At 45.7% G+C, this 13,792-nt stretch overlaps 1 protein-coding gene across 4 annotated transcripts in view; it reads left to right on the top strand.

Moving 5' to 3' along the window:
- The window catches only part of SHC3 (SHC adaptor protein 3), a 60,063-nt gene extending 50,775 nt beyond the window's left edge, over positions 1-9,288 (top strand). For all 4 annotated transcript variants that reach the window (XM_077936046.1, XM_077936045.1, XM_077936047.1 and 1 more), the window contains 2 exons: positions 1,635-1,924; positions 8,343-9,288. In XM_077936046.1, the coding sequence (XP_077792172.1) occupies positions 1,635-1,924; positions 8,343-8,471 (419 nt within the window). In that variant the 3' untranslated portion in view covers positions 8,472-9,288. The remainder of the gene's footprint in view (positions 1-1,634; positions 1,925-8,342) is intronic.
- The last annotated feature ends 4,504 nt before the right edge of the window (positions 9,289-13,792 follow it).

Genomic DNA, 13,792 nt, shown 5'->3' with positions numbered 1-13,792 from the left:
TCAGTGGTTTAGACCATGGCGCCACCCATATCCTATACAACCCTATACAAGATCCCAGACATATATATCAGACTATGTGCCATCCATGGTCTCCCCTTTAATTCCTTTTTCACTTTTACCACCTGTCCCAGACACAGTTCCTTGCCTTGCTGCTTCCTGCCAGTCCACTTTCTCAGGGTCCCTGGAGATGACGGTGAGGAAGGAGAATTCCTCAAAGTCTCCCTCACCGCCCATGCAAATAAGGGCTGAGGTCTTTTTTTGCCTGCTGTGACAAAGACAAAATGACAGCACATTGATCCAGAAAAACCAGAGAGTAATGATAGTTGAAAGAACTGAAATGCTATATTTCACATATCTGAAAGATGGCAACTTTCTCACTTTAAAAGCCTGACAGGGGAAAGCAAAGCTACAAAACAGGCAATAGGACAAAAAAAAAACTGAAGCCATTGAACCTGTTGTCATAACTCTATTAACCAAATGGAGTTCATTCTCAGTTTCTGTTGCTGTTGAGCAGAAATTTTCTTGAAAACTGTAATTGCCACAGCAGCAACTTTTGATCCTATACCTGTTGGGGTGCCTACTGAGGTATGTATTTGCTGCGCTAAAATCTAGGGACTTAGGAGAAATCCCTATTCTTAGTTTAGCACAGTTGTCATTTGCTCTGTTAATTTATTCGATTGAATTTACTGATCAGTGGGAGCACAATTTCTCCCCCTTATAATATATTATGATAATGATTTATTACTTATACCCCACCCATCTGGCCTGGCCTCCCCAGCCACTCTGGGCAGCTCTAAACAGAATATTTAAAACACAATACAGTGGTGCCTCGCAAGACGAAAATAATCCGTTCCGCGAGTCTCTTCGTCTAGCGGTTTTTTCGTCTTGCGAAGCAACCCTATTAGCGGCTTAGCGGATTAGCGCTATTAGCGGCTTAGCGGCTATTAAAGGCTTAGCGGCTTAGCGGCTAAAAGGCTATTAGCGGCTTAGCAGCTTAGAAAAAGGGGGGGGAGCGGGGAAAAATTGCAAGACTCGCAAGACGTTTTCGTCTTGCGAAGCAAGCCCATAGGGAAAATCGTCTTGCGAAGCAACTCAAAAACGAAAAACCCTTTCGTCTAGCGGGTTTTTCGTCTTGCGAGGCATTCGTCTTGCGGGGCACCACTGTAAAACATAAAACATTAAAACTTCCCTAAACAGGGCTGCCTTCAGATGTCTTCTAAAAGTCAGATAGTTGTTTATTTCCTTGACATCTGATGGGAGGGCTTTGCACAGGGCAGGTGCCACTACCGAGAAGGCCCTCTGCCTGGTTCCCTATAACCTCACATCTCACAGTGAGGGAACTGCCAGAAGGCCCTTAGAGCTGGACCTCAGTGTCCAGGCTGAACGATGGGGGTGGAGACGCTCCTTCAGGTATATAATCCAGAGGAAGTTAAGGGGATTTAAGATAGAATCATAGAGTTGGATCCAACAGAAGAAACCCTTCCAGCCTTCAGGTTGTTGCAAGATACCCAGACATCTTTCGTCAAGGCAGCACTTTTATTGTAGGAAAATGCAACGAGTCACTGAACTGCGCTGAATTGCTGTCCTGCTACTTATGCCACTAATTTGTATTTGTTACCCACCCTTACTAACAGGCCCCTTTGAAGATGCTCTCAAGAACCAAACCCCTGGGCCCATTTTGAACAAGGCTACCTCCGTTGAATGTACCAGCCCACTTCTTTCCAGAGCAGAAGGTGCGGCAGCAGAACTGAGCACAGAACCCTGGTATCAAGGGGAGATGAGCAGGAAAGAAGCCGAACAGCTCTTAAAGAAATGCGGAGACTTCTTGGTTAGGAAAAGCACCTCCAATCCAGGCTCGTACGTGCTGACTGGGTTACACAATGGACAAGCCAAGCACCTTCTCTTGGTGGATCCCGAAGGAACTGTAAGCATTTGACCCCAATGACGGGGAACAGATTGGGGCTGGGCGATATTTGGTTTTCAAATATTTGGTGATATATCTCCAGCTAAAAATCACAATGTCTGAAATAAGGATGGAGCCATGTAGAGGCATTGGCAGGCTTCACAGTTTCCCCCCACGTTGTGATGTTTGCATAGCACACACACACACACACACACACACACACACACACACACACCACAATTCACAATATATTCCCAGGTCAAAAATTATGAAACCAATTTCATGATATGGACTGAAACTGGTTTTGGGCGATATATTGCTCAGCCCTAGCACACATCATGATTTGTGCTATATTGCCAGGTAAAAAACCCCTATGAAACAGATATGACAATATGGGCTTCAAACTGGTTTCGGATGATATATTGATATACTGTCCAGCCCTAGAATACAGTAGTGGCCAAAATTGTGGAAACCTTTTGGGAAAAGTGTATTTCTGAGGTTTGGTGGCTCATAACACCACTTTTTTTTGGAGTAATACCATAACATTATATGTCAATGGAAAGATAATGTACCGGTAATGAAGAATGCAATGCAATAACTTTTGTGAAGGATTATTTATTGCAATAGCAGTCATGAAGAAGAAACGTGAAACACATAGAAAAAATGAGATATACAAAAATTCTCACCATGTCAGTTCATACTTAGTTGGGTAACCTTTAGCTTCAATTACGGCCTTACAATGCCTTCCCATGGAGTGAACCAAGTTTTTTTCAGTTCTGCAGCTGTAATAATGTGAAACCAAGATTGAATTATTGCCTCTATTACATTCTTCATTAAAGGAGTCCAAAATTTTAGCCACTAGTGTATTTTAGGGCTGTCAATATATAATCTGAAACCAGTTTGAAGACCATATTGTGATATCGGTTTCTTAATTTTTTTACCTGGCAATATAGCGTGAAGCATGATGTGTTACGGCTGAGCAATATACCATCCAGAACCAGTTTCAAGTCCATATCATGATATTGGTTTCATAATTTTTAGTGTAGATCTCTTTCTTCAAAGCTTGTTAGTATAGAAACCCATGACTTCCCTTAACATAGTTTTGCAACAAAATGTGATAGGATGTTCAGGGCATGGTGTGCAGAAAGTCAGTAGTGGTTGATGGGGTCCTTTACCTGACTCCCCAACCTCAAGGTCACTGCCAGTTACAGTGACGGAAAAGGATGAGATTGATGGAGAGGTTGATGTGGTGCAAGTGCAGTGGCAAAGCCAATCGGATGTTCCCGCCACTGCTCTCGCACAACGCACCTTGCTCAGCTCCCTCTCCGTAACTGGCAGCGACCCCATCTTTGGGAAGCCCCATTCTGCCCTACCAGCAGCTGCTGATAGAACCAACAAAGCCTGATATCAGGGGTTGGCAAGGCTTACTGGGCATGGGCCAGATCACTCCTGTGGAGATTCTCCGTGGGCCGGGCCGGCGCAACACAACGCTGGAAATTGTGTCTGTGCATGTCCGTGGCACCGGAAATCACTTCTGCGCATGCCCACACGTTGAAAATTGCACCTGTGAAGAAGCAATTTCTGGTGTCTGGACATGCGCAGAAGCCATTCCCGGTGCCGCAGACATGCACAGATGCGATTTCCGGCATCTGGGCACACGCAGAAGCGATTTTTGGAGCTGCAGAAGAGAGTCCCCATGCCGTGTTCCACCAGTTTAGCGCAGCGCGCGGGTACTCGCCGAGCGGGTGGCTCGGTTCAAGGGTGGCTCGTGGGCTGGTTAAATGGCCTCCGTGGGCCGCAGGTTGGGGACCCCTGCCTTACACAGTGGTAACTTGGCTTTTGAATGTAATCTGGTCCGGAAGACCATTCGAGTTCCAAAATGTTCAAAAACCGAAAACTCAAAATGGAAACCTCAAAACGGAAAACTCAATACGGAAGCCATGTGGCATGTTTGACTTCCGAGGTGTGTTCGGAAACCGAAGCATTTACTTCCGGGTCTATGGTGTTCGAGTTCCGAAACATTCATCAATGGAGACGTTCAAAAATCGAGGTACCGCTGTATTGTACAGTGGTACCTCAGGTTACATACGCTTCAGGTTACATACGCTTCAGGTGACAGACTCCACTAACCCAGAAATATTACCTCAGGTTAAGAACTTTGCTTCTGAAGGAATGGGTTTCAGAAACCCATTCCTTCACTTCAGGATGAGAACAGAAATTGTGCTCCGGGGGTGCAGCAGCAGCAGGAGGCCCCATTAGCTAAAGTGGTGCTTCAGGTTAAGAACAGTTTCATGTTAAGAACGGAGCTCCGGAACGAATTAAGTACTTAACCTGACGTACCACTGTATTGGTGGACGCGGGTGGCGCTGTGGGTAAAACCTCAGTGCCTAGGACTTGCCGATCATCAGGTCGGCGGTTCGAATCCCCGCAGCGGGGTGCGCTCCCGTCGTTTGGTCCCAGCGCCTGCCAACCTAGCAGTTCGAAAGCACCCCCGGGTGCAAGTAGATAAATAGGGACCGCTTACCAGCGGGAAGGTAAACGGCGTTCCGTGTGCTGCGCTGGCTCGCCAGATGCAGCTTGTCACGCTGGCCACGTGACCCGGAAGTGTCTGCGGACAGCGCTGGCTCCCGGCCTATAGAGTGAGATGAGCGCACAACCCTAGAGTCTGGCAAGACTGGCCCGTACGGGCAGGGGTACCTTTACCTTTACCACTGTATTAATATAATGTGCTCTCCAATCCCCAGGTGGTAAGAGCTCTCAGAGGTTGTCAGAGTATACTTTGGGTTTCTTTGAAATGAAAATAACTGGAGTTGTCTTTGTAATAATTGGTGTGGTTTTTTTGTTTTGGTTTTACACATATACACAGGTATAAGTTGGGAGGGCTCACAGCATCAACACTCTGACAAGTCCTGTTTCCCATTCATTAGGTTACGGGGGGGGGGGGGGCGCTGTCAAGGCCAAAGCTTTGGATTCAGCACAGAGAGGAAGCCAAGCCTCTGTGTCTCTTCCCAGTCCTGTCCAAGATGAGACTGGAGTCTGATGTTCTTTTTCACTCGTAGACTAGGGCCGTTCAGAAAAAACTTTTTTAAAAAATAATGCTTGCTCCAAAGGTCTTATCTTACTACCCTGGGGATTATATAGCAATATCTGAAATTTCTGGCATATCAGTTAATATCTGGACCCTGCTCCACTGAATTGAAATTTCAGCCTTCACGACATAGGAAAACAGCCAAGTAAACAGCTATTTTTGTGGAGTTTTTTTTATGAACCGCCCTATCGTAGACGCCATCGCCTCCAGCCAGGGGAGTGGGGCAGAGTCCTGTTCCCGTTTGACCACTTTCTGGAGGCATCTCCAGCTTAGCAGTATCAGCGGCAACAAGTTACACGTTATCTGCAAAGAGACAGCAGACCTGGCTGGAGCCATTAACACAACTAAAAGTTCCATTTGACCACTTCAGGAGAAGCCCACTTTACAGATATAAGACCAGAGGCTTGGAGTGGACTCTAAAGACAACATTTGGACTCCCACTGCCCCCTGTAATCCTCTAACAATGATTTCTTGCATGTCTTTAAGATGCCTCAGGATTTTTTGCTGTGCTTTGTTGTTGTCGCTGCAACAGGCTAACACAGCCAACTTGCTGCGTGCAGAACCAATTTCCTTTTGAGGGTTGAACTCTGGATGCATATAGTCTTTTAGTTAAAGGTAAAGGGACCCCTGACCGTTAGGTCCAGTCGCGGATGACTCTGGGGTTGCGGCGCTCATCTCGCTTTATTGGCTGAGGGATCCGGCGTACAGCTTCCGGGTCATGTGGCCAGCATGACTAAGCCGCTTCTGGTGAACTAGAGCAGCACACAGAAACGCCGTTTACCTTCCCGCTGGAGGGGTACCTATTTATCTACTTGCACTTTGACGTGCTTTCGAACTGCTAGGTTGGCAGGAGCAGGGACCGAGCAACGGGAGCTCACCCCGTCGTGGGAATTCGAACCACCGACCTTCTGATCAGCAAGTCCCAGGCTCTGTGGTTTAACCCACAGCGCCCCCCGCGTCCCAGTCTCTTGGTATCACCCGCTTATCTATGAATGACATGACAGGGGTGTGAGGAGAGCTCCACCTGCAGTTCCTCAACACACGGGATCCCAGCGTGCAATTTCCATCAGAGCTCAGCAACATGTAATCTCTTTCTGTCAAAATTCAGAAACTCCCCTGTCAGTATTTTCCCTAGTCACATCTTCTGGAAGGTGTATGTAACAGTTGAACGGAATAGCCACTGCAGTGCCGCCAATGCTTTCATGAGATGCAAGAGACATTTTGCTGGCTGGCTCACAGCCTCCCCTCAAGCAATGAATGCAACTCACACTGTTAACGCGAGAGGTCAGTCAGAGATTAGTTTTGGAACTATTTCCAACAGAGGAGAATTCGCCTGAGGTTGGCGAGGTTTTTGTAGCAAGCCAAACGCTTCATGCGAACAAGAAAAGATATTTCATTTCAAAAGTGTGCTTCTGTCTGTGCCTCACGGGTCAAAAAGGTGGTGAGTCTTTTGCCAATTTAGTGTTGAGAAAGATGTAGCTACCTTCCAAAATCTCTGACGTTCTCAAAACACATCCCTGCGCTGATGCTGGAAATTCCACTTTGCTATCCCCATTATTTATAAGTGATTTGGACTAATTTCAAAAGCCCTCTGTAAGTGATTAGAGCAGAACTCTGGCAAGAGAGATCTGCCTCTTCTGTGGGTAGGGAGAAAACTAAATAGGAGATGAGAGAAAGAGAATGCATGAACCACCCCAAAATTTCCCAATAGTATCATTTGCCTAATAATAATAATAATAATAATAGATGGCCAATTAATTTTAATCAGATTAGGCTCATTGAAGTTAATGAACATGGCGAAGTTTGACCCACTAATTTCAGTGGGTCTGTTCTGATTAAAACTTAGTGGCACACTACCCAATGATTTCTAAAAATGCACACTGTTTTGTTTACATAGTGTTTTATATCAGCTGACCCACTGTAGTGTAGTGGAGAGAGTATTGGGCTTAGACCAAGGAAATTCCTGCCGGGCCTTGTGGCTCACTGGGTTTGTACGTGTATTGGACTGAGGATAACGGATAAAATTCATTTGGCTAGTTTGGTCCTTAGCTTAAAGGTCAACATGATTATCAATAATAGTTAATTGTATTTCTATCCCACCCTTCTTCCCGAAGGAGCTCACGGCAGCAAACAACAAAGGAACAAGATCAATACAATACAATACAATACAATACAAGACAAGACAATGGGAAATAGTTTTTTACAAACCCACATTATTTAGAATTGCCATTTCTGTGGAACTTTTTTTTTTTTTTTTAAAAAAATCTTTATTGAAAGTTCAAAAAGTACATAACTATATGTGCACCAGACACGGTGAGATGCAAACAAAAGAGAAACAGAATCCGTGCAGAAGGGAAAACAAAGCGGAGAGGGGGGAACCCAAAACTGTATATTTTACAAGGTTGTTATTGTACTTCACCAGATCTCAACCTATTACAGTATTTGTAAGAATGGATTCCAAATATCATTGAATTTGTCCATGGCAAGTTTGCGTTTATATTCAAGTTGTTTGTACGTTGCGAGTTTGTATAAGTCTTCAATCCAATCGTAGAAGGGAGCCGCATATTTATTTTCCCAATTCATCAGGATCAGTCTTTTTGCCGTGGTCAGGGCACGGAGAGTCCACTCATATTGTCCTTTTGTAAGGTTCCATGTGTTGGGTATACAATTCAAGAGGATATTATGCTCTGTGATGTAAGGTTGTTCTGTACAATTCTGTTGATGGTTTCAGTTACCTTCTGCCAAAAATATTTCAATATAGGACAATGAAAAGACATATGTTTTAGAGAAGCATTATCCCTATTGCATCTCCACGTTAGATACCCTAGACCAGGGGTCAGCAAACTTTTTCAGCAGGGGGCCGGTCCACTGTCCCTCAGAACTTGTGGGGGGCCAGACTATATTTTGGAAGAAAAAAATGAATGAATTCCTATGCCCCACAAACAACCCAGAGATGCATTTTAAATAAAAGGACACATTCTACTCATGTAAAAACACACTGATTCCCGGACCATCCGTGGGCTGGATTTAGAACGTGATTGGGCTGTATCCGGCCCCCGGGCCTTAGTTTGCCTACCCATGCCCTAGACAGCCCTTTTTAAAACAAACATAATGGGGTCCAGTATATTATTTTTTTGTTGTATGAGCCTCAATTTAAGATCCAGAGACACCCTTGTTATAGCAGTTGAAACAGTTCCCCACTGTGTGGTCAAAATGGAGATCTCTAATTCTTTATTCCAATCCTTCCTCAGTACCTGTACATCAAATTGGTTTTCTAATAACAGGGGGTTTTTGTTGCTCCATTTCTGTGGAACATATAGAAACTTTCTCCTTGCACCCTCTATTTTCCAGGTTCGTACAAAGGACCGCATATTTGACAGCATCAGCCACCTCATCAACCACCACCTGGAGAACAATTTGCCGATTGTTTCTTCCGGGAGTGAACTTTGTCTCCATCAGCCGGCAGAGAAAAAACAGTGACTCCACCCCCACCTCATGGCAAAATATGTAGCTGTGTCGCTCACAAGCCACAGTCAGAAAGGAACTGCAAACCTTTGTCTGTAGAAAAAGAATATCACCAGTTTACGTTTTCTGTAGGTTAAAGAAATGCCATTCTGTGTGGTGCCAAGACGAAGAACATTCTTGTGGCTTTTCAGAGTTGGTAAAGAATAGCAAAAGTAGCAGGTGGATGGGTTTTCTTCAAAACATGTAATCAAAGTGTTCCTGATTCCTTAATATGAATATTGACCGTGTACATACACACACATTCTATAGAAATACGGTAGATATTTATATTTTTGAAGTCAGTCTGCAGAAGATAATGGGCCAAAAAAGAAAAGAAAAGCATTTTTAACTGAAGATACAAGAAATGAGTGGTTGTCTAGATTAAACAATACTTACATCCGGTCTTGTTTCCCTGAGAAAATTGATACAGGAAATCTCAAAGGTAGTTTTATGATAAAATAAGCACAATAACAGAGAGAAAACAGACAAGATCCAATGATTAAATGGTGAGTGATGTAACATGAATCAATGAGCTAATATTTCAACAGGAAAAGTTAGCTTGAAGCAACTTTTCAAAGCATAATTCATTGTCTCTTAAGTACAAAAGCATTTTCTCTCTCTCTTTCTGATGTCCCACTTAAATTCTTATATAAATGCTACTCCAAATTGTTTGTAACTTGTTTTGGCTTTGACTTGGTGTGATCTCTCTGTGTATGAGGTATATGCATTGATTTTTCTAATAATATACCTTAAGATACAACTTTGATTTATTAAATACAGTGTTCGGTATTAAGATTCTTCTACATGTAACTTGCTCTTGTAGCAGAGAATATAAGGCTAAGAGGATGCCAGGAACATTTACATGTGTGTGATTTTTAAACATAATTGCCAAAGTCCCACAGTCATCACTGGCAACTGATCAGAGGTAACAGCTGGTTGCTCCCAAATGTGTCCCCATCTGAATCAAACACTGAACAGGGAATTCTGATGAGTAGAAGCGCAACTGCCTGCTGATTTGCTGCACATTCCAGACAGACAAAAAATTAATACCGTATTTTTCGCCCTATAGAACGCACTTTTTCCCCTTCAAAAATGAAGGGGAAATGTGTGTGCGTCCTATGGGGCGAATGCAGGCTTTCGCTAAAGCCTGGAGAGCGAGAGGGGTCGGTGCGCAGGCTTCAGGAGAGCCCCACCGCCAGCCCCACAAGCTCGGGGGACAGCGGGGAGGCGCAGCGCGCCTTTCCCGCTGTCCCCCGACTTGGTTAGAAGGCTGGCGGAGGGCTTCCCCCTCCTCCAGGCCCGCAAGCTCCTCCAGGCCCGCAAGCTCTGGGTCCCGTTCTGGGGGCTGGGGGAGGGGGAAGCTCCGCTTTCCCTGCCCCCAGCCCCACAAGCTCCCAGAGTGATGCCAAAGATGCACGCAGCTTCGGCATCGCTCTGGGTCCTGTTCTGGGGGCTGGGGGGGGGGAAATAATTTTTTCCCCTTTATCCCCCCCGAATATAGGTGTGTCCTATGGGCCGGTGCGTCCTATAGGGCGAAAAATACGGTAAGTGCCGTATCATTTAATTCATAAATGCTGAGATTAATTTGCACAAGTGTTTTTTTTGGGGGGGGCATCCTTCAGATATGATGGCTTAGGAAGAAGAAGAAGAAGAAGAAGAAGAAGAGGAGGAGGAGGAGGAGGAGGAGGAGGAGTTTGGATTTGATATCCCGCTTTATCACTACCCGAAGGAGTCTCAAAGTGGCTAACAATCTCCTTTCCCTTCCTCCCCCACAACAAACACTCTGTGAGGTGAGTGGGGCTGAGAGACTCCAGAGGAGTGTGACTGGCCCAAGGTCACCCAGCAGCTGCATGTGGAGGAGCGGGGACGTGAATCCAGTTCACCAGATTACGAGGCCACCGCTCTTAACCACTACACCACACTGGCTCTCTTAAGCAACTAAACACAATAGAAGACACGCTCATGGAAGATAGGATCTGTCGATGGCTATGTTATGTTAACTCAATGAAATATCCATGTACAGAGGCAGCATCTACACCAGAACGGCAGGTGTTGGGATAAACAATAGTGAATGAACATCCCTGTTCTGTCCTGCTTGTATGTAGTCTTGTAAGCATTTGTTGCAACAGAAAGGTGGCAACTATGGGGTTGCGGTGCTCATCTCGCTTTCAGGCTGAAGGAGCTGGCGTTTGTCCACAGACAGCTTTCTGGGTCATGTGGACAGCATGACTAAACTGCTTCTGTCACATGGAGGACTGCGACAGAAGCCAGAGTGCATGGAAATGCCGTTTACCTTCCCGCCGCAGCAGTACCTATTTATCTACTTGCACTGGTGTGCTTCCGAACTGCTAGGTTGGCAGGAGCTGGGACAGAGCAACGGGAGCTCACCCAGTCACGGGGATTTGAACCGCCGACATTCCGATCGGCAAGCCCAAGAGGCTCAGTGGTTTAGACTACAGCTCCACCCATGTCCTGAATAATCAAGCACACAATCACTGATAGGTGCACTTGCCATTGTGTGGCTCAAAGCAATTAAGATGATGCCTCCCCAGCTGTTGCCATTGGCTGTGGGTTTCTTGTGATGTCACAAAGGCACTTGGCAACTGAGTAGCTATAAAGGCAAGGCCAAGGGGAAAGCCCTTTTCTGTTTCCAGCAGGACACACCTGGCAATGGATGTGACATTCAGCACTGCCCAGGTTTCTTCCACTTGGAGGAGGCAAAGTGGTGAATGGAAGGAGGCAATTTCTGGCAGTGGGATGCTTGGGAGCGATAATAAGGAAAGTTTGCTTGTTTGAAGGCTGCTGGTATCTGTGATTAGAAGCTGGTGGACATCTCATGATGGACCTAACACTAGCTTCTGGCGCAATGGGACACCGTGATGGAAACCCGAGCACATGGAAACGCCATTTACCTTCCTGCCGCCGCAGTACCTGTTTAACTACTTGCCCTGGTGTGCTTTTGAACTGCTAGGTTGACAGGAACTGGGACAGAGCAATGGGAGCTCACTCTGTCACAGGGATTCAAACCGCCGACCTTCTGATCGGCAAGCCCAAGAGGCTCAGTGGTTTAGACCACAGTGCCACCTGCGTCCACTGTGTGCAAAGTGAGCACACCACATTCCCTACCCTGGTCACTGTGATGGTGACAGTCAGTCAGTGCAAGGTACTATCTTCTCCCATGCTTTTTCAGTGGTTGCATACAGGAAAGGGCTGTAGTTAAGTAACAGAGCATTGGACCAGGTGACCCCACACGGTCCCTTCCAACTCTACAATTCTGTGAACTATGATCTGTTTTGAATGCATAAGGGTCCAGTTTCAATCTCTGGCATCTCCAGAATGGGCTGGGTATTGTCCCCAGTCTGGAACTCTGGAGAGACACTGGCAGTCAGTGTAGACAATACTGAGGAAGATGGGCTAATGGTCTGACTCAGCCAGAGGCAGCGTCCCATGTTCCTTTGTGCGCCTTTGCATAAGTTACAGCTATTGTTGTTAAATAATAATAATAATAATAATAATAATAATAATAATAATTTATTTATACCCCACCCATCTGGCTGAGTTTCCCCAGCCACTCTGGGCGGCTTCCAATCAAGTGTTAAAAACAATACAGCATTAAATATTAAAAACTTTCCTAAACAGGGCTGCCTTCAAATGTCTTTTAAAGATAGGATAACTGCTTATTTCCTTCACATCTGAAGGGAGGGCGTTCCACAGGGCAGGCGCCACTACCGAGAAGGCCCTCTGTCTGGTTCCCTGTAACCTCACTTCTCGCAATGAGGGAACTGCCAGAAGGCCCTCAGTGCTGGATCTCAATGTCCGGGCTGAACGATGGGGGTGGAGACGCTCCTTCAGGTATACAGGACCGAGGCTGTTTAGGGCTTTAAAGGTCAGCACCAACACTTTGAATTGTGCTCGGAAACATACTGGGAGCCAATGCAGATCTCTCAGGACCGGTGTTATGTGGTCCCGGCGGCCACTCCCAGTCAGCAGTCTAGCTGCCGCATTCTGGATTAATTGCAGTTTCCGGGTCACCTTCAAAGGTAGCCCCACGTAGAGCGCATTGCAGTAGTCCAAGCGGGAGATAACTAGAGCAAGCACCACTCTGGCAAGACAGTCCGCAGGCAGGTAGGGTCTCAGCCTGCATACCAGATGGAGCTGGTAGACAGCTGCCCTGGACACAGAATTAACCTGTGCCTCCATGGACAGCTGTGAGTCCAAAATGACCCCCAGGCTGCACACCTGGTCCTTCAGGGGCACAGTTACCCCATTCAGGATCAGGGAGTCCCCCACACCCACCCGCCCCCTGTCCCCCCAAAACAGTACTTCTGTCTTGTCAGGATTCAACCTCAGTCTGTTAGCTGCCATCCATCCTCCAACCGCCTCCAGGCACTCACACAGGACCTTCACCGCCTTCACTGGTTCTGATTTAAAAGAGAGGTAGAGTTGGGTGTCATCTGCATACTGATGAACACCCAGCCCAAACCCCCTGATTATCTCTCCCAGCGGCTTCATATAGATATTAAAAAGCATGGGGGAGATGACAGAACCCTGAGTCACCCCACAAGTGAGAGCCCAGGGGTCTGAACACTCATCCCCCAACACCACTTTCTGGACACGACCCCTTAATGCTTAAATGCAAAGTAAAATAATAATAATAGGGGAATCTGCTTTTTGATCCGAGCACCTGAAAAAAAATAACCAGACTTCACTTTAAAAAGAAAAAGCGGATTATTACTTCCTAGTCACAATGGAGCTCAAAGCTTCCAGGATCTTTGGACTGTCATACGTTTTCTGAAATTTGGCTGCAATAGAAATTAGAAGATCAAAATATGAAAGCATGGTGTGAAGGGAAAATATCCCATAAAGAAATAGAGGAACATACGCTAGCAGTCTGGCTCCAGTTTCCCTTTCTTATCTCCATGGAATTATATTCTCTGCCTTGCTCTCATCTGCATGCTGTGTTGCTAAGTCATGAGAATTCATAAATGCTTATTGCATCGTACAGTAATTTCTAACAAGCAAAATTCCATATATTCATAAGGGAATTTAAAGAGAGGAAAATGTTTCGTGGGCGTAATTATGTGTAAGTGGTGTTTTCCATACATAGGGAGGTTTCAATTCTCACATTTTGCTTTAACGCAAGTGGCAAAACTCACACATTTTGGTGGGAGCAGATTCCATTCCAAGAATGTACACATAAAACAGACAGCTCAGTTTCATTGCTGTCGTCCAATCGAGATCAATGGCACTGAAGTGGGGATCAAAATAGCCATTGCCACTGAATATGTAAATAGTTA

The sequence above is a fragment of the Podarcis muralis genome, chromosome 11 (genome assembly GCF_964188315.1).
Source record: "Podarcis muralis chromosome 11, rPodMur119.hap1.1, whole genome shotgun sequence".
Classification (NCBI taxonomy): domain Eukaryota; kingdom Metazoa; phylum Chordata; class Lepidosauria; order Squamata; family Lacertidae; genus Podarcis; species Podarcis muralis.
The sequence above is the reverse complement of the archived record's forward strand: the minus strand, read 5'-3'. Positions and strand labels throughout refer to the sequence as shown.